The sequence below is a fragment of the Ranitomeya imitator genome, chromosome 5 (assembly GCF_032444005.1).
Source record: "Ranitomeya imitator isolate aRanImi1 chromosome 5, aRanImi1.pri, whole genome shotgun sequence".
Taxonomy (NCBI): domain Eukaryota; kingdom Metazoa; phylum Chordata; class Amphibia; order Anura; family Dendrobatidae; genus Ranitomeya; species Ranitomeya imitator.
This window is the reverse complement of record NC_091286.1, coordinates 299,108,376-299,131,356: the sequence shown is the minus strand read 5'-3', so window position 1 is coordinate 299,131,356 and position 22,981 is coordinate 299,108,376. Positions and strand designations below refer to the sequence as shown.

Below are 22,981 nucleotides of genomic sequence, written 5' to 3'. Positions count from 1 at the left end.
TGCTGACCACAGGGTGGCGCTCACAGCAGGACGGCATCAGCATCTGGTTACTATGCCGACGCAGCCAGAAGCGGTAGATAAGCACATTTCCGGCCGCGCGGCCAGAAGCGGTAGTTAAATGCCACTGTCAGCGGCATTTAACTAGTTAATAGAGGCGGGTGAATCGCGATTCCACTCGCCGCTATTGTGCGCACGTGTCAGCTGTCCAAAACAGCTGACATATCGCGGCATACTATCCCGTCCGAGGTCAGAAAGAAGATATACAGGTGCTTCTCTAGAATATCAGCAAAAAATTTATTTCAGTTCTTCAATACAAAAAGTGAAACTCATTATATAGAGTCATTACAAAGAGAGTGATCTATTTCAAGTGTTTATTTCTGTTAATGTTGATGATTATGGCTTACAGCCAATGAAAACCCAAAAGTCATTATCTCAGTAAATTAGAATAATTAACAAAAACACCTGCAAAGGCTTCCTAAGCTTTTAAAAAGGTCCCTTAGTCTGTTCCAGTAGGCTCCACAATCATGAGCAAGACTGCTGACTTGACATATGTCCAGAAGGCAGTCATTGACACACTCCACAAGGACGGTTAGCCACAAAAGGTAATTGCTGAAGAATCTGGGTGTACACAGAGTGCTGTATCCAAGCATATTAATGGAAAGTTGAGTGGATGGAAAAATGTGGTAGAAAAAGGTGCACAAGCAACTGGGATAATCACAGCCTTGAAACGATTGTTAAGAAAAGGCCATACTAAAATTTGGGGGAGATTCATAAGGAGTGGACTGCTGCTGGAGTCATTGCTTCAAGAGACACCACATACAGACGTATCCAGGACATGGGCTACAAGTGTCGCATTCCTTGTGTCAAGCCACTCATGACCAATAGACAATGCCAGAAGCATCTTACCAGGGCCAAAGAGAAAAAGAACTGGTCTGTTGCTCAGTGGTCCGAGGTGTTGTTTTCAGATTAAAGTAAATTTTGCATTTCATTTGGAAATCAAGGTCCAAGAATCTGGAAGAAGAGTGGAGAGGCACACAATCCAAGCTGCTTGAGGTCTAGTGTGAAGTTTCCACAATCAGTGATGGTTTGGGCAGCCATGTCATCTGCTGGTGTAGGTCCACTGTGTTTTATCAAGACCAAAGTCAGCGCAGCCGTCTACCAGGACATTTTGGAGCACTTCATGCTTCCCTCTGCTGACAAGCTTTTTTGGAGATGGAAATTTCATTCTCCAGCAGGACTTGGCACCTGTCCACACTGCGAAAAGTACCAATACCTGGTTTAAGAACAACAGTATCACTGTGCTTGATTGGTCAGCAAACTCACCTGACCTTAACCCCCTAGAGCAGTGTTCCCCAACTCCAGTCCTCAAGAGCCACCAGCAGATCGTGTGTTCAGGATTTCCATAGTATTGCTCAGGTGATATTTGCAGTACCTGCACAGACAATAATTCCATCACCTGTGCAATACTAAGGAAATCCTGAAAACATGACCTGTTGGTGGCTCTTGAGGACTGGAGTTGGGAAACACTGCCCTAGAGAATCTATGGGGTATTGTCAAGAGGAAGATGAGAGACACCAGACCCAACAATGCAGAAGAGCTGAAGGCTGCTATCAAAGCAACCTGGGCTTCCATAACACCTCAGCAGTGCAACAGGCTGATCGCCTCCATGCCACGCTGCGTTGATGCAGTAATTGATGCAAAAGGAGCCCCGACCAAGTATTTAATGCATTTACTCAACATACATTTCAGCAACATTTTAGATTTTAAAATCATTTTTCAAGCTGGTGTTATAAAGTATTCTAATTTACTGATCTAACTACTTTTGGGCTTTCATTGGCTGTAAGCCATAATCATCAACATTAATAGAAATAAACACTAGATATAGATCAATCTGTTTGTAATGCCTCTATATAATATATGATTTTCACTTTTTGCATTGAAGAACTGAAATAAATGAACTTTTTGCTGATATTCTAAATTTGTGAGAAGCACCTGTATGAACCATGCATCTTTCCAGTAGGTCATCCATCTAAAGCGTTATAAAAAAAATTGTATTGAAAATTACACAGAAGTAAACACATTCAATTTGCAGTTATGACATATGCAAAAATATTTTCCTATAGTGCCTTATGTAACTCATGGAGTTTTTTATGCTTTAAAACCAAAGCACAAAAAATAAAGAAAGTGCATATGGTAGACAATCAGATTCCTTCTAACATTCTCTAACGTGCGCTAGAAAAATGAAAAGAAAAGAAATGAGGATTAGACTTATTGCTATAAACAACCTCTCTACTTTTTGCCTACAATGTTTATTTCGTTCATGCCTAAGGCTTATCTTGATGTTCTGGCACCAAATGCAAAAATTCAAAATTAGCAAATAGAAGTTTAATTAGTGTAGTATCTGCAATTGTTTAAGGAGAATCTGTCACCAGGTTTTGGTACCTAAGCTGAGAGCAGCATAATGTAGAGAAAAAGCTGTGTCACTTACTGGGCTGCTTGCTGTAGCTTAGTTGAAATCACTGTTTTATCAGCAAGAGATTATCACTAGACTAGTAAACTTGCTGTCACGTAGTCTTTGAATTCATAAGCTCTGTATAACCCTGCCTCAAAAGTGATTGGAAGCTTCCTGCCTATGCACAGTGTACACAGAAATCTGCCAATCAGTGGTGTGGGTGGGGTTTTACACAGCTCAGCATTCAGAGAACTGCTAAATGTGCAGCAGATAAAACAGATTTTATCATATCGACACCATGCAGTCTAGTAAGTGACACATCGCTGGAATCAGGGTCACTGCCATCATGCCGTTCTCAGATGAGGTACCCAAAAACCTGATGACGGATTTCCTTTCTATCATTTTCTTAGCATATACACCTTAATGATATACACGGGATATGCCATGTTTCATATGTGAGCACTTTGGGTGATAACACAATATCAGGCTGCGCTGCTGTAATGAAGAATCCTTAGGACCAAGATGAGTTGAATGTTTTTTATTTCCACAACGCGTTTCAATTCTGGAGTAGCATCTTTTTCAAGTGTATAAACCATTACATATGTCATATGTGGATGCCCCACTTCAGGAACCTGAAAGAAGCTGCAAGGTTTCCTTCATATTTAGTCTTCCCTAAGACCATTCTCATCTGGCTGAATAGGGTTCTCTGGATAACCTAAAAATTTCTCTACGGGGAAAATTCTTATGACTGTAGTTGTTCTCATGTAGAAAGTTGTGCATTTTGTTGCAATATATTTTGGAAAGTAGAGTTGTCACCAGACAGCTGGATACACCACTGTTAAGATTTCCTCCAAACTGCTACCATATGCTGAGAAGAAGTGACCAAGTGCATGGTAATAGCTCAGTCTAAATCTCACTGTGTGGGTTGAGCTTACTCAAGAATGAGTAAAGCATGGTTGTCTTTTAGTTGTCTGCTTTACAGGTACATGTGTATTCAATTTAGATATGGAGATGTTTGACGGTGCAGACTAAAGGCCTGTCTAGGTCACAGTGTTATTGCTGATTCACTGCTCATTCTTGGAATTGTTTAGTTTTGTCTTAGTGCTAAACAGCCATAGATGATCACATCTCATGTGGTTGACCCACTAATTCTCATAACATATTCAAATTACATTTTCCTTACCCATTTCACCTAGGCATGCCTACAATTATGGTACAATGGCTACCTAAAGATTGAGACACAAAAGCGTGGGAAACAGCACTAATTACATACCTTACTATGAAGGATACAATGTATAAGAAAGATCTTTCTACAGATAAGTATCAGCTTTTTACTACCTAAATCCTTGGATAGTCTTCGCAGTCTAGTAAAAATGTAACAAAACAATAAATGTCTCCTGTTTGCCAAATTCACGAAGTCATTAGTAACTACATCACACACTTTCTAATGCATTGTAAAGGATGTTTGTCTCATCTCAATGGATCAGCTTTGTATGGTGCAGTGAACGCCCGTGATGTTCAATAACTCTCCATTGAAAAAGACCTGTCACCAAGTAAAAAGTGGCCAGCATTTGTTCTTACTCTATTCCTGTATACCGTATGGTTAATGAGATATGGGCCTACTCATGATTACTCAGGAGAGCAGCAGAAATCAAATAAAAGCAAATACTAGCCACCTCTTATGTGATAACAGGAGGACCCCAAATGCTGTTAACCTGCAGATAATGGGTTAATCTGCAGGTTAACAGAAATGCAATATTGCTTGGCCACCTTACAGAAAGTGTGGCTACTGGGAGAGAATTCACTTTATTGACCTCAGAAGCTACTGGAGCAGCTACGGTCACCGTTGACCGCACTGGAGCCTCGGCTGTAAGCACGTCCCGTCACTGATTGACAGCTCGCTCTGAACAGATCCACTGTGGCTCAAGTTTTCAGTCAAAGTGCCTTGGCATGCTTGCAGTTGCCGCTCAGAGTTTCGGGTGTTGACTGAAGCCGCTCCATGCACGACTCTATAACTGAAAGCTGGTGGCTCCCGTGAGGAATAAAGTTCATTTTCTCATGGTAGCCGCTCTTTCAATAAAGTGGCCAGACAGCATTGGAATGCTATTATCCTACATATTAACCTTATATCTGCAGGTAAATAGCATTTGGGATATGATAAGTTCCTTTTAAAGACTCCTTGTATGCTAAAAAGTGACATGTGTGATTTAGGTGTCCTCCCACACGCTTTTTTTTAAGTTTATTATTCCTCGTAAAAAAAACACTGTGAATTTCAATTATGTCATTTACAATTTTTATGTGTTTTACATGGCATTTTTAACTTCTACAGGACAGTCCATGGAAAAATGTCAAAAAATAGTGCAAGTAATAGCATAACGAGAGAATGTTGGGTTTTGAAAGCAATGGCAATGAGCCGATAAACATCACCGAAAAATGAGCAAAAAATGCTAGAAAAAGTGGCGTTTTTCAGAAAAATGTTGGGTTTAAGCTATAATCTCAATGAATTTTTGAATTGGACTGAGTGGTCACATCAGACCTAGCCCTTGGACTATACTGGTACGGTCCCTGTGAAATAAAATTGACTTTTTTCCTAACCTTGGGTGGCCCTGTAATCTCAAGCCAATAGCTATCTTATGTGGTGGTATACCTGCAAGTCACTGTAAACAAATTAATATTTCTTTAGCAGTAAAAGGAAGGGAAAAGCTATATGCAACATGGCTATGGGCATCAATATCAAGGTAATATGTCTGACTTTGCACTTCAATCAGCACGCTTCCTAGCAGATGTGATTTTACCTCAAACATGCTGCACAGCTGAGCTAGTAAACATTTCCAAAATAGTAAAGGAATTGTCCAGGGACGTCAAGGGGCAAGAATCCGACTTACATTTTCTTAATATTTTCTAGTGTCCAACCTGCTCAAAGACTTATAACAAATAACCAAAATGTTCTACTCCTTGGAGAACATCCCAGCAACAAAACTGTGAAGAAAACAAAAGAGCACCTCTCTATTACTTACCAGTTGTCTTCTGAACAGCAGTTGTTTCCAAATGGTTTTGTTTGCACAGATACCCTAAAGGTTGCAAGGTTGCATTTTTCCACTGCTTTGCATATAAGGTATTCTGCCCTTGGAACGTATAACACTCTGATGATGAACTTTACACACCTAAGAAGAGTGCTCTGTATACAGTACAAGCTGGATCTTCATGGATCTAGCTTAGGTTCATCTCTACTGACATGTCTCCAGTGTCTATTGCTGTCGGTGTCTGCTGAAACTGATTTGGTGTAGCTTCAGAAACATGACGTCTTCATTAGAAGAGAAAAAAAAAACAAAGAGAGATGAGAACTGAAAAGATATCTGTAGGTCTTATTCACACATGAAAGGCCATTCTGAACCTACAAGAAATTAATATATTGTAATCTGGGAATTACCTGTTATTATTCCATTGTTACCAAGAGGGAAGTTTACCAAGCATCTTCAAGCCACTAAAATATTAATGCCATCCATGTGCTGCATAATTTCTCATTCATTCATTCATTCATGTGATTGATGATAGAGCAAGTTTGCTCAGCAAATCAATAAAAAGTAGCACTCTTTTATGCGAGTCACTAGTCTACAAAGATAGAGGACAGCACAAAAACAAAAAATACTGTCATCTCCTTAGTCATAGGAGATATAAGGATGACTTAGTAAATTTAGAGTTTCACGTGCTAGTTTTGAGATGGATGTATTTCATGGTAAATATATGGACCGCAATGACAGTCTGTCCCTGGGTCTCATGACCCAAACTCTCATATGTGTCTGAGGTTGTAAGCTCAGGTTGGGAGATCCCAGGTCAGTCTAATCACAGCAGTCTGTATATGGACCATGAAATATACCAAATTCATTTATCAGAATACACCTCACAATAAATTGGTTACATTGTGTTGTGTCTTCAAGCCAGAACATGAAATCAACCATTGCTATGAACATGAATAGTTTTGTGCTTCTTTTTTTCTCACTGTTTCTCCATTTTCTGGCCTTAGCTCAACAAGGCATTCACATTGTTAAATCACATGACTGCCACCATCTTGAATTGCGTGGACAGGGACACATTCACTATAAACTCAGCTGATCTATGGTCAGCAGGGGAGGCCTAGGCTGGCCATTTACATTAAATAGTTGTTGGCTAAAGGAGGGTTTCACTCCTGACCATGCTGATGTATGCTTGGTTTGGTTGAGCATACATGTGTTCTTAATAGGAAGAGATGAGTAAGCCATTGCTTGTTTCAACATATTTTCTTGAGAACATAAAAATTGGGCAGTTGGGAGGTTGTTATACACATCAGGGCTCCAATTCATAAAAGCAATTTTGCTAGATATGTAGCATAAATTGCTTTGAAAATGTTGCAAATTTTGGCGTTTTCACGCCAGTTACCCCCGACTCTGCCAAAATGGGCTAAGTAGGGGTCATACGGAGGCGCAACAGGGGTGTCATACCACAGGCTAAGGATTCATACTTTTTACAATTGCTTGAGAAAAGCTCATTTGTGCTGAAATGTCGCACGGGTGAATAAAAGGTTCATTGTCACTGTCCATATTCTTATAAGTTTTACAAAAGTAAAAACAGGAACTGGAGACATATGTCACTTTTTAAACAGTTTGTCAGGAAACTGATACTGTCTTATTGTCAGCCAGCACAATTATACCAATTTATGGAACATTATGATCAAAATGAGTTTCCCAGCAGTTAATTTAACACTGACAATGAATATGTCTGCACTTTGTGTATCTTTTGCAAAAATGGCAAACATGACAAAACTGAAGAATGCCAGTTTGGGCTTGCTCACAAGAGTGTTATGATCTGGTGGCCTTGGAGCAGCATGAGACGTACTCTGGAAAAGGTGGCCCCTGTACTGACCGCAAACCCTGAACCTAGCAGCGCAACTAGAAGTAGCTGTGGGGGGTACCTAACACTCCCTAGACCCCTCGACACAGCCTAAGAAACTAACTACCCCTAAAGACAGAAACAGGAAACCTATCTTGCCTCAGAGAAAATCCCCAAAGGACAGACAGCCCCCCACAAATATTGACTGGGAGAGGAGAGGGAAAAAACATACGCAGACATGAAATCAGGATTTAGCATAGGAGGCCATACTAGCTAAATAGAAAGAATAGAACAGAGTACTATGCGGTCAGTATTAAAACACTAGAAAATATCCATCACAGAAAATACAAAACACCACATCTGACTAAAGACATGGAGGGTATATCTGCATCTCCAGAGACACAGCAAGGCTGCAAAAAATACTTCACAGACCAAGCTGGACAAGACAAAACATGAAAATGCACAGAACAATAAGGTCCACAGCAGGTGGACAGCAAAAACAAAGCCAGGACTTATCTTTGAAGAAAAGCACAGCGAACAGGAGAGACCAGAAGGGATGTGAATCCTCCAAAAACAATGGACAACTGGCAGGGACCAAAGAGTCCTGCAAAGCTATATACCCCAGTCAGTTTTGCAATTAGTAGATACACCTGTCCAATCCTGCAGTCCAGGCACAACTGCATTACCCTCTACAACCACCGGAGGGAGCCCAAAAGCTGAATTCACAACACAAGAGCGTATAACATATAGAGTTTAAGTCCTCTTTTTCTCAGAAGAGGCAATTTGCATATTATATTTCCCAGAGGAGCATTGCACGGCAAATAAGCCTCCTTGCCTTGACAAGCCAGAGATGGTATGTCACTCTCCATAAGGAGAAACGATACCCCTTATATCCCAGTCCAGAGCCTCTCACCTAGCCAAATCAGTTGTCATGCTTCGCACAGACGAGGGCCAACAGCCCGAAACACCGTGTTTGCGAATTGAGATACTGATTTGGCTTTTATCCGAAGTCATATTGCACGACTCGTTAAAGGGTTGATTGTGACTTGTAGGATCGCTACTTCCAACAGGTGGCGCTATAGAGTTTAAGTCCTCTACTGTAGAGTGTAAGCTCTTAGGCCTCATTCACATGTCCGTGTTTAAACACAGAAATTAAGCTATTCATCTTCTCCACAACTGTGATGCGATTCTATCATATAAGAGAATCGTATCATACTAATAAGACACTCGGCTGAAACTCTGGTAGAGTTTGATCCGAGTGATATAATCGGACCAATTCTCTCGCATGAGGAAATTGACGGCCTTCTCACCCCAGCCATTCTGTGTACGTAGTACGAAACACACAAAAAATCCCAATTCCACTTTAAGCAAAACAATTATAGCATGTAAACTATGGCTAACACCTTGAGATCTGATTAATTAATATGTACTGATATCTACACTTGGGATAAAAATTCCCTTGTATACAGGTGCTGGCTAAGGTTCTAGAAATATGATATAAGATTTTTAAATATTTTCTTTAGCTTGCATTTAACATTTTTTAGAATAAAATTAGAATTTTAGTAGAACACTGGTGTGGAATTCTCTATAAGTATATTGATCTAAAAATCAATATTTTTTAAAAATAAATATTGATAAAAATACACTACTTTAACCTATCTCACTGCAAAGTTCCAAAAGGTCACCCTACTATTATGCTAATAGAAAACACTCTCCTCTTATGTGTACTCAGACTCCCTGATGACTTGTATAATCTAAAATAGAAAAACATACATATGCATGTGCAATATAGATCAGCATGTGGGGGGGCCAGGGCATACAACACCTGATCGGTAGAAATAAAACAGTATAAATAATATCACGGCTTAAAGAAAAAAGCAACCATTCACATTGAAATGTATAAGCACTATATATATATAATTAATATTAAATAAGTAACATTTCATGTGTTGGTATAAATAAATAATGAATTAAATAATTTTAATAAAAAAATCAATAAAGATTATCCAATTATAACTATGCGCATATCCATATGAAATGAGTCTGTATCCGATGCATGATTGACGAATTGACAGAAAATACAAATATATGAAAAATAAATATAAAACAGTGATATGTGTAATTAATTAACGTGATTTTATAAAATATATATATTACAAACTACGGTATATGAATTAATTAATGTGCAAAAAATATATATATATAAATAAGTGTCAAAAAATATGTCAACTAATTGAAGAAAAGTTAATAATCAAAACGTGAGATGTATGTATTAGTATTTAATATCTGTATATATATTGTATATTACAGTGATAAATTTGATAAAATGAACAATATGCATATAAACAGAATTAAAATGTGGGAAAATATATATGGATTATATCACTCATCAACCATGCATCAAACACAAAACATGTGACAAACGGTTTTAATTCACTTTGACATAAGTGTCACAATGGAATTGCACATAGGTATCCAAAGGGATAAGTGATGGATAATGCTCAGAGAAAAAATAATAAATAAATAAATAAACTAATACTAAACCGTGAATACCGACCAGGAGTGCGCGCCTCAGCTCCCCCACACACCACTCCAACGCACGTTTCGCAACCGCTTCGTCAGGGAGTGGTGTGTGTAGGGTGCGACCGCATTATATAGTGTGCTCACAGCTGCAGACTATTCCATAATCCGGGACGCCATAATTACATGGCGCCGAGACAAGGCACACGTCCGCTTCCATCACCAAAGCCGGAGACCGGAAGTGCGTCACCGAGTGCGACCGTAAGGTCACAGTCAGCGACGCACCGAGTCACCAGCTTCAGGACGGAGCGCACGCATGCGCAGTTCGGCGCTCGACGAACCCGCAGCCATGTTAGTATAGGGAACAACTCCGGGCACAGTGAAATAATAATATTGACTGCAAAACCTGTTGGTACCCCACCTATCTAAAACATACTTTCATAATAAACATATTGTGCTGTAAAAAACTCCAAAAAAATTACAACACAACATGAATAATATATGAAATAATTAATAATAAATAACTTATACAAACACAATTTATATATATATATATACAAAAACATATTTAAGAATAATATTTAATGCCGCCATTCATATATAATTAATCTACTATCAATAAAATAGAAAGTATTAAAAACAAATACTGAAAATAAAAAACAATACAAAATATTTTAGCACTTAATTTATGTATATAGAGTTTTATAATAAAAAATGTATATATTGAAAAAAATTTAAAAAAATATAAATATGAAAGTAAAAATGGAGACAAAAAAGAAAAAAGGAAAAAAGAAACAAGATATATGAGAAATAAATCAGAAAAGGAGGGAACAAAAAAATATAAAGAAAAATTTTTTTTTATTTTTGTATTATTAATTTCAGCCAAAAAAATCCTAAATAACTGTATTTATTATAAAATAATATCCAGAGATCACAAGAAAAAAATCTGTAAATAAATGTTGTATTAATGCGATAAAAAGCAAAAATTGACCCTACAAACATAGGAAGAACACAGAAAATATTAGCAATTTATTAAAAATAAAAATTAAAAGAAATATGAAAAAAGAAAAAAAGAAAAAAAGAAAAAAAGGGGGGAAAGATTTTTATTTGTATTAAGAAGGAAATAAGAAATGAAAAATAAATAAAAAATAAAAAATACAAATATATATACAAAAATAATAAAATCAAAAATCAAAAAAAAAAAAAAAAAAATAAAATATAATATAATAGAAATTAATGATAATAAATAATAATAAGGGAAATAAGAGAACAAAAAATAAAAAATAAAAAATAAACAATTAATTAATATTGATACTGAATAAATTGAATGAGTAAAAAATAATTAAATAAAAAGCAATCAATAGTGTAAATAGATGAGTAGAGAAGGCGGAGAAGAAAATCCAAACCAAGAGGTATATAGATGATGGGAGAAACTCTACTATCCCTAGAAACCCATAAGGGCACTAGTATATATAATAATATACAATATTCTCGATATTAAGGGGATCCAAAAGAAGAGATTATTAGAAAATTTATCTAACCAGAAAATAAGTTAAATGACATGGGAGAAGGTCCACAAACCGAAGAGACCCATGAAGGTAATATGTGGGAGCACTATATACTAATGATAATAGCCGGTTACTGATGGATCAAAGCCAGAAAATCCTAAAAAATCATCCATCTAACTGATATGGAAATAAATCCATGGAGACCAATAAGAGCTATACGGGATCTAAACAAAAAAATGTTAGGAGAGTCATAAGAAGGCTATAGAAAGCTGGAAAAACCCCATTGTTCATTAAGGCCTATGGGATTCATACTCTGTAATAAGGTGATCCATTTACACTCCTTCTGTGCGAGTCTCTTACTGGCATCCCCCCTTTCTATTGCCTAAATGTAACCGATCTATCCCCTTAACTTGAAGTAAATGGGATTGGTTGGGGTGATATTTGCGAAAATGTCTTGCTAAAGGTTTTAATTTTGATATAGCATTAATATCACTCATCTCAATCTTTTCTGCTGCTTTGATATCCTTAATATGCTCCAAAACTCGGACACGCAGTTCTCTTGTCGTCATACCCACATATATGCGGTCACAAGGACAAGTGGCTTGATAGATCACCATTGACGTACGACAATTTAAATGATGTAAGATTTTATATTCACGAGATCTCGTTGAATTATGAAAAACGTCTGTTTTTGTTATATATTTACAGGCCTTGCAGGAACCACAACTAAATGAACCCCATTTCGGACCTTTCGAATTGAATATGAAATTGGACACTGGAGGAACATAATGACTGTGTACCAATGACTCACCCAGAGTCTTGCAACGTCTTGCAACGATAAGAGGTTTATTGGGTATCAATTTAGATATGGTTGGGTCCTGCAAAAGGATAGGCCAAAACTTTGTAAATATACCAGTCATTTCTTTCCATCTTGAATGATAGTCAGTAACAAAGCGTATTTGTCCATCTGTTTCCTTGATTTTCTTCCGGGACGTAACTAAGGTCTGTCGATCAGTATTTTTTGCTCTAATATAAGCTCTATGTACAACATCATTCTTATATCCCCGTTTCAAAAATCTATTAGTAAGATCTTTGGCTTGTTGTTCAAACATTGTATCTTGATCACAAATACGCCTTGTTCTGAGAAATTGTCCCGTAGGAATTGCACGGATGACATGCGCAGGATGGGCAGATTGAGCATGAAGTAGTGCATTAACACTGGTTTCTTTTCGATATATAGAGGTATGAAGATGACCAAATTCATCAATTCTGATTCCCAGGTCCAAGAAATTGATGGAATCCTGCTTCACCATCCAGGTAAGTCTTATATTGTTATCATTCCTGTTCAAGTATTGAAGGTACTTGTCCAGTTCATCTCGTGGACCCTGCCAAATAAACAAGATGTCATCTATAAATCTCATCCACAGTATCACTGCACCAGTCATAGTATAATCTTCATTCTGAACATAATCATGTTCCCACGATCCCATAAAGAGATTTGCGTATGACGGCGCAAAAGCTGCCCCCATAGCCACGCCTCTTTTTTGTAGATAGAATCGGTCTTTGAAGACGAAATAGTTATAAAATAATGCGTACTCTAAGAGTTCCATCAAAAATTCAATAAGTGATCTATCAAGATTGCGACTAGACAAATATCGTCTTGCTGCTATTAGGCCAAATTTATGTGGTATTGACGTGTATAATGATTCGACATCACATGTAATAATGTGCATGTCAGGATTCATATGTACACCGTCTAACCTCTGAAGGGCCTCAGTAGTGTCCCTAATATATGATGGTAACTCTGCCACAATCGGTTTCAAATAGAAGTCCAAAAATTTGGAAATTGGTTCCAACAAGCTCCCATTCCCAGATATTATAGGGCGTCCAGGAGGGTCAACCATACTTTTGTGGATTTTTGGTAATAAATATAGCGTTGGGACTGTTGGTGACTCGGTCCTTAACCCCTCCCAAATTGACTTGGGGATTATACCATCCTCCAATGCGGAATCTAAGATATCAAATAACTTCTTCTGATATAAAGAAGTAGGATCCTGTGGCAAACGTTCGTAACATAAGGGGTCATTTAATTGTCTGAATGCTTCTTTTTCATATTGTGTACATGGCCATACAACAATATTGCCACCCTTATCGGATGGCTTAAATACAATCTCCTTCATCTTAGTCAGCTCATCAAGTGCCCTCCTCTGTTCATATTGAAGGTTATCATATGGTCTTTTTGCAGATATTTTAGTAACCTCATCGCATACCATCTTAACAAACACTTCAATTGAGGAACTTTGTGACAGTGGAGGAAAAGTTTTTGATTTTTTCTTAATAAAATCAGGAAATTTACCTGGTGTATCCTCCTGTTCTGCAATTAAGGCTTCAAGCGCCTGTAAGGCTTCCAATTCCTCTTCTGTGGAGAAAGTATTGGACATCAATTTATCAGTATGGAATTTTTTTAAAAGAATCTTACGGGCGAATAAGAAGGTATCTTTAATAACCGAGAATTGTTCCAGTTTTGCTGTGGGGCAAAAACTTAATCCCAAAGATAATACAGAGACTTGTGCAGATGTTAGTTGTATTTCTGATAAATTAATTACCTTTAACGTGCCCTCATTAGCAAAATCTTGATCTCGATGGTTCTTCCTTTTAACGCCCATAAATCTAGTATTGTATCCACTAAATGCCTCTGATGAGTCTCCAATTGAAGTGTTCGTTGCACTTGACGAGCTAATACTTGCCAATGATGCAGTTGATCCAGACCTTTTAACCCCCGGTTTGACACGCCATTTGTATATTCTCCCATTCTGATAGTCATTTAAATCTCTCTGGAACTTTGTCACCTTGAGTTTTTGGACTTCTGACTCCCATTTTGTAAAAGATGCATTAAGGTCATTATCAAAATTCGTAAGTTGTTCAACAGATAAATTTTTCTGAATCTTCTCTTGAATGGACTTAATGTCCACCTCTAGTCTATCCACAGTTCTCTTATCTATTTCAATCAATATTTCCATAAAAGTACGTGAACAAGTGTTACACGCATCTTCCCATTTTTTCAAAAGTGCTTCATCATCCAATGAGAATGACGGGAATACCTGTATGCGAAGACCGCGTGGTATCAAATTCCGCTGTACATACTGTTCAAGTGAACTTTTGTTCCACCAGGATTTGGTCCTTTTGTATAATAATTCCTTCAGGTGCGTCTTGTCCTCCTGAATATTATCAGGTATCCCATCACATGTGTTCCTTCCCACTTCCTTAAAAATGGTATTTAATTGTGACAGCCAATTGGTGTCTCGATTCTTATAATCCATATCAGTTGGTCTTTTCAACAAAACAAGCAAAGAAATCCTATATAGAAAAGAAATACCAAATAATATTGAAAAATATTCAAAAAAGTAAATATTCCACACTAAGCAAATACCCAAAAGAAAATATTTACTAACCACAAATACCAAGACAATTTTTTAGAAATTCAATAGATTTTTATTATTATAAAACAGACATAGCACAATCAATAGCATTTTTATTAAAATATATCCATATGTTTGGAATTTGTATAATCTAAAATAGAAAAACATACAAATATTTACTTTTTTGAATATTTTTCAATATTATTTGGTATTTCTTTTCTATATAGGATTTCTTTCCCTGATGACTTGACCTCATCACATGGTTGGCTACCTTGTGTCTACTGTTGGGTCACCATGTAGTGTTTAAGAATCCTCTAAGATTAGCTCTTGACAAACTTAGTTGAGTCAGGAGGTGATGTTGTAAAGTTCATGGCAGTCCTCTGTCATCCTCACCCAGCTAAAATGTCCACTGGTTTCACAATGATAAATGTTCAAGCAGTTTGAATGCAGTAGAGTATGAACTTTGAAGGTCAGCTGCGGAAGCTTAAGCCATTCCTTAAAAGACATGTTAGTTTAGTGACATCTACAGAGGATTGACCCCATAAGGCCTCACAGCAGAGCTAGAGAGCAACATAGGGTCACTTGCTTTAAAGCACCAAAGGGCAATGTAACAAATATTCAAGCCTACCCTTTACTAACCAGGTGTAAGAATATTTTTGGATGAAATCTATACCCTTCAACTCTTTGAAATTAAGATCAGACTTTCATCTTGACTCAGATAACATTGGGATTTTAATTGCAAGTGTTCTTGGGCGAGAAATTAGCATTTTGTGGACAATATAAAATGGCTTTCCTATACAGAATTATCCTAGTTTTAATCATTTTGAATCATATTATTACATCACAAATGTAATAATATGTCCCACGTCTGGTGCAGATATATTGAACAGACTCAGGAGCTGAGCATGCATTATACCCCCCCCCTCCTTAAATGGAGGTGTCAATCTCCTAGAGCAGCACTTAATGTGCCAGGGGTTTTACCATAAACAAAAGTATCTTTTCATCAATAAATCTTGAAATAAAAATAAACTCCACAATTTGATGTGTTTAAATAAAATGTCCCTGTGCTGAGATAATCTTATAAATGTGCCCCTGCAGTGTGCTGTGTAATGGCTGTGTCTGACCGTACAGGGACTTGGTCTGATCATACCACAATCCAGTTAGTTCCCAGTATCCACAGTTTCAAGTGTACCCTAAATACACATTCTTCAGACAGGCATATAAACTTACCTCACTAATCTAACTATTCTCTGTTCCCTCTCCAACGGCCTCGATAGCACTTTGAATCTGTACTTGTACAGATACTGGTTGGTGACTGGTTCATGCAGTGTTATTTGAATGCCCCTTTGGCCGGACTTTACATAATAAGCATATTTTTTTTTATCTTTTGTGTCACTCCTATTTCCTCATAGATTGTAAGCATGTGAGAAGGGTCGTCCCTCATTCCTCTTAGGTTTATTCTCTAATGTCTTACATTATATGTAAAAGTACCCTCTGAATTGTGATGTGCTGCGGAATATGTTGGCGCTATAGAAATAAAAATTATTATAATTAATTCAGCTCAAATGCACATTCAGTCACCCATTATCCACATACAAAGTGGTAACGTGGTGCCTATTGGTTGCTATGTCTGCTGGGGTCTGCTAAATGCCCCCATGGATGTCATGTCGGTACTCCTGTGAAGCTGAGCTCAATAGAAGATTGTAATTTTTGCCATATACCTTAATACAGTAGAAAAAAAATTGAATTACCGTATATACTCGGGTATAAGCAGAGATTTTCAGCCCATTTTTTTAGGCTGAAAGTGCCCCTCTCGGCTTATACTCCAGTCACCCCCACCGGTCTGTCTCTCGTCACCTCACTAGCCTGTCTCTACTCTCCCCCGGTCCATCTCTCTTCCCCGAGGGTGTTTCTTACCCCCTCCTTCACAGCAGCAGTGGCGGAGCAGCGCAATCCTGTCATGTATGGAGTCCCGGAAGTAGCAGTGTGCCGGTAACATATGGAGCAGCAGTAGCAGTCGTGGAGGCAAGCGGTAGTCGTACGGCAGGTGGAGGTTGTGGGCTGCCTATATTTTCAGTGCCGCACTGTTCACTTCCGGTGACGTCACAAATATTCATAAGCAATAATGAACTGTACCGGAAGTAAAGTGTGCGCAGCAAAAATACAGGTCGCCCGCAACCTCCACCTGCCGTACGACAATCACTTGCCTTGACTATAGGAAACAAGACAGGATAGCGGCCATTTTAGTTTGCAAAGTTGACAGAAGCTTTACCCTAAGCATTCTACCACTGGATATGCAACCTGACCACCTCTTCCTCTAGATGTGTCTTCCTGCAAGAGATATAAGTTAATTTAAATAATTATTAGTTGCAACATCTAAGTATACAAAGAATTAGTAGATATAAAGTTACTGCATTATCACCATGACATTCTATGTTTCAAGTCTATGAATGTATCCACATCCTACAAATCCATAAGCATTAGTTGCATCAAGAACAGGAACATTCAATATATGTGAGCTAATATTCATAAGTGTCTTTCATCAAAGTAGCTAAAGTGTAACCATCATTTTAATTTTTATATCGTAAATCAATAGTACATGTAAAAATCAGCAACTTTGTAATATATCTTATCAGAGAGATCAGCATCTTCATCCACCAGGACTATTTTCAATTCATGGGTAAATTTTGTATTCAGTGACAATAGATTTTTACATAACTGAAATAAGAGATGGCAGTTGCGACTGATAAAATTCTATGAAGACCGGAGGGGAAAGGATCTCTGCCTCCCACTCCACTAACCACTTAACTACTCCCGTCTACATAGGAGATGACAGTGGCTACTGATAAGATCTTATCTTAGTAATGTAAAAATCTGCATTCACTGAATACAGATTTTACCCAGGAATTGAGAAATTGAGAATGAAAGATCGGGTCAGTAGAAAAAAAACGATCTCTCTATTGCTGTATATAGAACAAACAATCACAGGTTCAAATTCCCTGAGATTAACAAATACAGTAAAAAGTTAAAAAAAATAATAAAAAATGAATAAATAGAAAAGTTCAAATCACCCCCATTAATAATTAAGAAATTAAAAATACACATATTTGATATTGCTGCATTTGTAAACGTCTGATTTATCAATTTACAAAATAAATTAATCCGATTGGTAAATGGCAAACAAGGAAAAAAATCAAAACATCAGAATTGCGTTTTTTTGGCTGCCACAACATTACAAATAAATGTAGTAAGAGGTGATCAAAACATTGCATGCACCCTAAAATTATATCAATAAAATCATTGGTTCAAGGCACAAAAAATAAACCTTATACAGCTCCATATCACCGAAAATCACCAGGGATTCAAGCTAGAGGAGGCTAATTTGCATATTCCAGGTGCCTTCTGGGAAAGGCAAGGAGTCTCCCTAAGCTAGAAGATCGTTGGGTACAGCCGGGACCAGCTGCTTGGAAAGCATCATCAAATTTTTGCCTGTAGGACATTATTGCAAGAAAGCTTGGCTGAGTAGATTACCCAAGAAGGAAAACACAGCAAGTCAGCAGGATCTAGGAGCAACATGGCAGATGTGACAACCTACATGGTGAGTTGCAGCATGTGCTACATGTTCACAGATCGACCAGAAGAAGAATCCAAATTCACCTGTCAGAAGTGTAGACTAGTGGCCCTTTTAGAAGAAAAGGTGCGGGGTCTGGAAGAAAGAATAGCAACTTTGAAACTCATCAAAGAGAATGAAGACTTCCTTGACAGAACAGAAGCATCTCTACTGGTCACAGAAGGTGAAAAAAGTGTCAGATAACCTCCAAAAGCAGATGAGTGGAAGCATGTGACCAAAAGAAACAAGAAGACCATGGAGAAATCACCAACCACACAACTGAAGAACCGATATCAAATCTTTGTAGAGGATGAAGATGGCACACCTAAGGATGAAGCAATACCAGCAAGCAAAAAAGAAAAGGGCACACAGCAACAAGTGACAGCAAAAAGTACAGCCAAGAAGCAACGAAGAGTGGTGGTGGTGGGAGACTCACTACTGAGAGGCACAGAAGCAGCCATCTGCAGACCGGACATAACTGCAAGAGAAGTATGCTGCCTTCCAGGTGCGATGATCAAGGATGTGACCGATAGGATACCAAAGCTCTTCAGCTCCAAGGACGTCCACCCATTTCTTCTGATACATGTTGGCACCAATGACACGGCAAGGAAGGACCTACCGACAATCTGCAAAGACTTTGAAGAGTTGGGGAAGAAAGTAAAAGAACTGGATGCACAGGTAGTTTTTTCTTCTATCCTTCCAGTAGACGGGCATGGCACCAGGAGATGGAACAGGATCCTTGATGCAAACAACTGGCTAAGACGATGGTGCAGACAACAAGGATTCGGATTCCTGGACCACGGTGTGAATTACTTGTACGATGGACTCCTCGCCAGAGACGGACTACACCTCAACAAACCTGGGAAACACACATTTGCCAGAAGTCTCGCTACACTCATCAGGAGGGCGTTAAACTAGAAGAAGAGGGGACGGGAAGAAAAACATTAGACTCGAACAAAGAAGACCCAGGAAAACATACTCAGAAGGGAGGTAAGAACATTTCTAAAACAATCCACAGCAAGGAGATTGGAACAAAACAAAATCCTCTAAACTGCATGCTCGCGAACGCCAGAAGCCTGACAAACAAGATGGAAGAACTAGAAGCAGAAATATCTACAGGTAACTTTGACATAGTGGGAATAACCGAGACATGGTTAGATGAAAGCTATGACTGGGCAGTTAACTTACAGGGTTACAGTCTGTTTAGAAAGGATCGTAAAAATCGGAGAGGAGGAGGGGTTTGTCTCTATGTAAAGTCTTGTCTAAAGTCCACTTTAAGGGAGGATATTAGCGAAGGAAATGAGGATGTCGAGTCCATATGGGTCGAAATTCATGGAGGGAAAAATGGTAACAAAATTCTCATTGGGGTCTGTTACAAACCCCCAAATATAACAGAAACCATGGAAAGTCTACTTCTAAAGCAGATAGATGAAGCTGCAACCCATAATGAGGTCCTGGTTATGGGGGACTTTAACTACCCGGATATTAACTGGGAAACAGAAACCTGTGAAACCCATAAAGGCAACAGGTTTCTGCTAATAACCAAAAAAAATTATCTTTCACAATTGGTGCAGAATCCAACCAGAGGAGCAGCACTTTTAGACCTAATACTATCTAATAGACCTGACAGAATAACAAATCTGCAGGTGGTCGGGCATCTAGGAAATAGCGACCACAATATTGTACAGTTTCACCTGTCTTTCACTAGGGGGACTTGTCAGGGAGTCACAAAAACACTGAACTTTAGGAAGGCAAAGTTTGACCAGCTTAGAGATGCCCTTAATCTGGTAGACTGGGACAATATCCTCAGAAATAAGAATACAGATAATAAATGGGAAATGTTTAAGAACATCCTAAATAGGCAGTGTAAGCGGTTTATACCTTGTGGGAATAAAAGGACTAGAAATAGGAAAAACCCAATGTGGCTAAACAAAGAAGTAAGACAGGCAATTAACAGTAAAAAGAAAGCATTTGCACTACTAAAGCAGGATGGCACCATTGAAGCTCTAAAAAACTATAGGGAGAAAAATACTTTATCTAAAAAACTAATTAAAGCTGCCAAAAAGGAAACAGAGAAGCACATTGCTAAGGAGAGTAAAACTAATCCCAAACTGTTCTTCAACTATATCAATAGTAAAAGAATAAAAACTGAAAATGTAGGCCCCTTAAAAAATAGTGAGGAAAGAATGGTTGTAGATGACGAGGAAAAAGCTAACATATTAAACACCTTCTTCTCCACGGTATTCACGGTGGAAAATGAAATGCTAGGTGAAATCCCAAGAAACAATGAAAACCCTATATTAAGGGTCACCAATCTAACCCAAGAAGAGGTGCGAAACCGGCTAAATAAGATTAAAATAGATAAATCTCCGGGTCCGGATGGCATACACCCATGAGTACTAAGAGAACTAAGTAATGTAATAGATAAACCATTATTTCTTATTTTTAGGGACTCTATTGCGACAGGGTCTGTTCCGCAGGACTGGCGCATAGCAAATGTGGTGCCAATATTCAAAAAGGGCTCTAAAAGTGAACCTGGAAATTATAGGCCAGTAAGTCTAACCTCTATTGTTGGTAAAATATTTGAAGGGTTTCTGAGGGATGTTATTCTGGATTATCTCAATGAGAATAACTGTTTAACTCCATATCAGCATGGGTTTATGAAAAATCGCTCCTGTCAAACCAATCTAATCAGTTTTTATGAAGAGGTAAGCTATAGGCTGGACCACGGGGAGGCATTGGACGTGGTATATCTCGATTTTTCCAAAGCGTTTGATACCGTGCCGCACAAGAGGTTGGTACACAAAATGAGAATGCTTGGTCTGGGGGAAAATGTGTGTAAATGGGTTAGTAACTGGCTTAGTGATAGAAAGCAGAGGGTGGTTATAAATGGTATAGTCTCTAACTGGGTCGCTGTGACCAGTGGGGTACCGCAGGGGTCGGTATTGGGACCTGTTCTCTTCAACATATTCATTAATGATCTGGTAGAAGGTTTACACAGTAAAATATCGATATTTGCAGATGATACAAAACTATGTAAAGCAGTTAATACAAGAGAAGATAGTATTCTGCTACAGATGGATCTGGATAAGTTGGAAACTTGGGCTGAAAGGTGGCAGATGAGGTTTAACAATGATAAATGTAAGGTTATACACATGGGAAGAAGGAATCAATATCACCATTACACACTGAACGGGAAACCACTGGGTAAATCTGACAGGGAGAAGGACTTGGGGATCCTAGTTAATGATAAACTTACCTGGAGCAGCCAGTGCCAGGCAGCAGCTGCCAAGGCAAACAGGATCATGGGGTGCATTAAAAGAGGTCTGGATACACATGATGAGAGCATTATACTGCCTCTGTACAAATCCCTAGTTAGACCGCACATGGAGTACTGTGTCCAGTTTTGGGCACCGGTGCTACGGAAGGATATAATGGAACTAGAGAGAGTACAAAGGAGGGCAACAAAATGAATAAAGGGGATGGGAGAACTACAATACCCAGATAGATTAGCGAAATTAGGATTATTTAGTCTAGAAAAAAGACGACTGAGGGGCGATCTAATAACCATGTATAAGTATATAAGGGGACAATACAAATATCTCGCTGAGGATCTGTTTATACCAAGGAAGGTGACGGGCACAAGAGGGCATTCTTTGCTTCTGGAGGAGAGAAGGTTTTTCCACCAACATAGAAGAGGATTCTTTACTGTTAGGGCAGTGAGAATCTGGAATTGCTTGCCTGAGGAGGTGGTGATGGCGAACTCAGTCGAGGGGTTCAAGAGAGGCCTGGATGTCTTCCTGGAGCAGAACAATATTGTATCATACAATTATTAGGTTCTGTAGAAGGACGTAGATCTGGGGATTTATTATGATGGAATATAGGCTGAACTGGATGGACAAATGTCTTTTTTCGGCCTTACTAACTATGTTACTATGTTACTATGTTAAAATGTTACGACTTTAACCCCTTTCTGACATGGGACGTACTATCCCGTCGAGGTGGGGTGGGCCCCCATGACCACGGACAGGATAGTACGTCCAGCGCGATCGGCGGCGCTCACGGGGGGAGCGCCGCCGATCGCGGCCGGGTGTCAGCTGTTTATCGCAGCTGACATCCGGCACTATGTGCCAGGAGCGGTCACGGACCGCCCCCGGCACATTAACCCCTGGCACACCGCGATCAAAGATGATCGCGATGTGCCGGCGGTATAGGGAAGCTTCCCGCAGGGAGGGGGCTCCCTGCGGGCTTCCCTGAGCCCCCCGCAGCAACGCGATGTGATCGCGTTGCTGCGAGGGTCTCACCTCCCTCCCTCCCTGCTTCCTCCAGCCCCGGATCCAAGATGGCCGCGGATCCGGGGCCTGCAGGGAGGGAGGTGGCTTCACAGAGCCTGCTTAGAGCAGGCACTGTGAAGGCTGCAGCGCTGCATGTCACATCAGTGATCTGACAGAGTGCTGTGCACACTGTCAGATCACTGATCTGTGATGTCCCCCCCTGGGACAATGTAAGAAAGTAAAAAAAAAATTTTCAAAATGTGTAAAAAAAAAATAAAAAAAAATATTCCTAAATAATGAAAAAAAATATATATATTATTCCCCTAAATACA

The 22,981-nt window shown here is 38.8% G+C and overlaps 1 protein-coding gene across 1 annotated transcript in view; it reads right to left on the bottom strand.

Moving 5' to 3' along the window:
* Nucleotides 1-12,609: 12,609 nt before the first annotated feature.
* Nucleotides 12,610-22,981, bottom strand: part of LOC138637738 (uncharacterized) — a 71,900-nt gene continuing 61,528 nt past the window's right edge. Inside the window, exons 2-5 of the mRNA XM_069726650.1 lie at nucleotides 17,038-17,096; nucleotides 13,953-14,703; nucleotides 13,703-13,765; nucleotides 12,610-12,731 (exon numbers count right to left, since the gene is read on the bottom strand). Coding sequence (XP_069582751.1) covers nucleotides 13,727-13,765; nucleotides 13,953-14,703; nucleotides 17,038-17,096 — 849 coding nt within the window. The 3' untranslated portion in view covers nucleotides 12,610-12,731; nucleotides 13,703-13,726. The remainder of the gene's footprint in view (nucleotides 12,732-13,702; nucleotides 13,766-13,952; nucleotides 14,704-17,037; nucleotides 17,097-22,981) is intronic.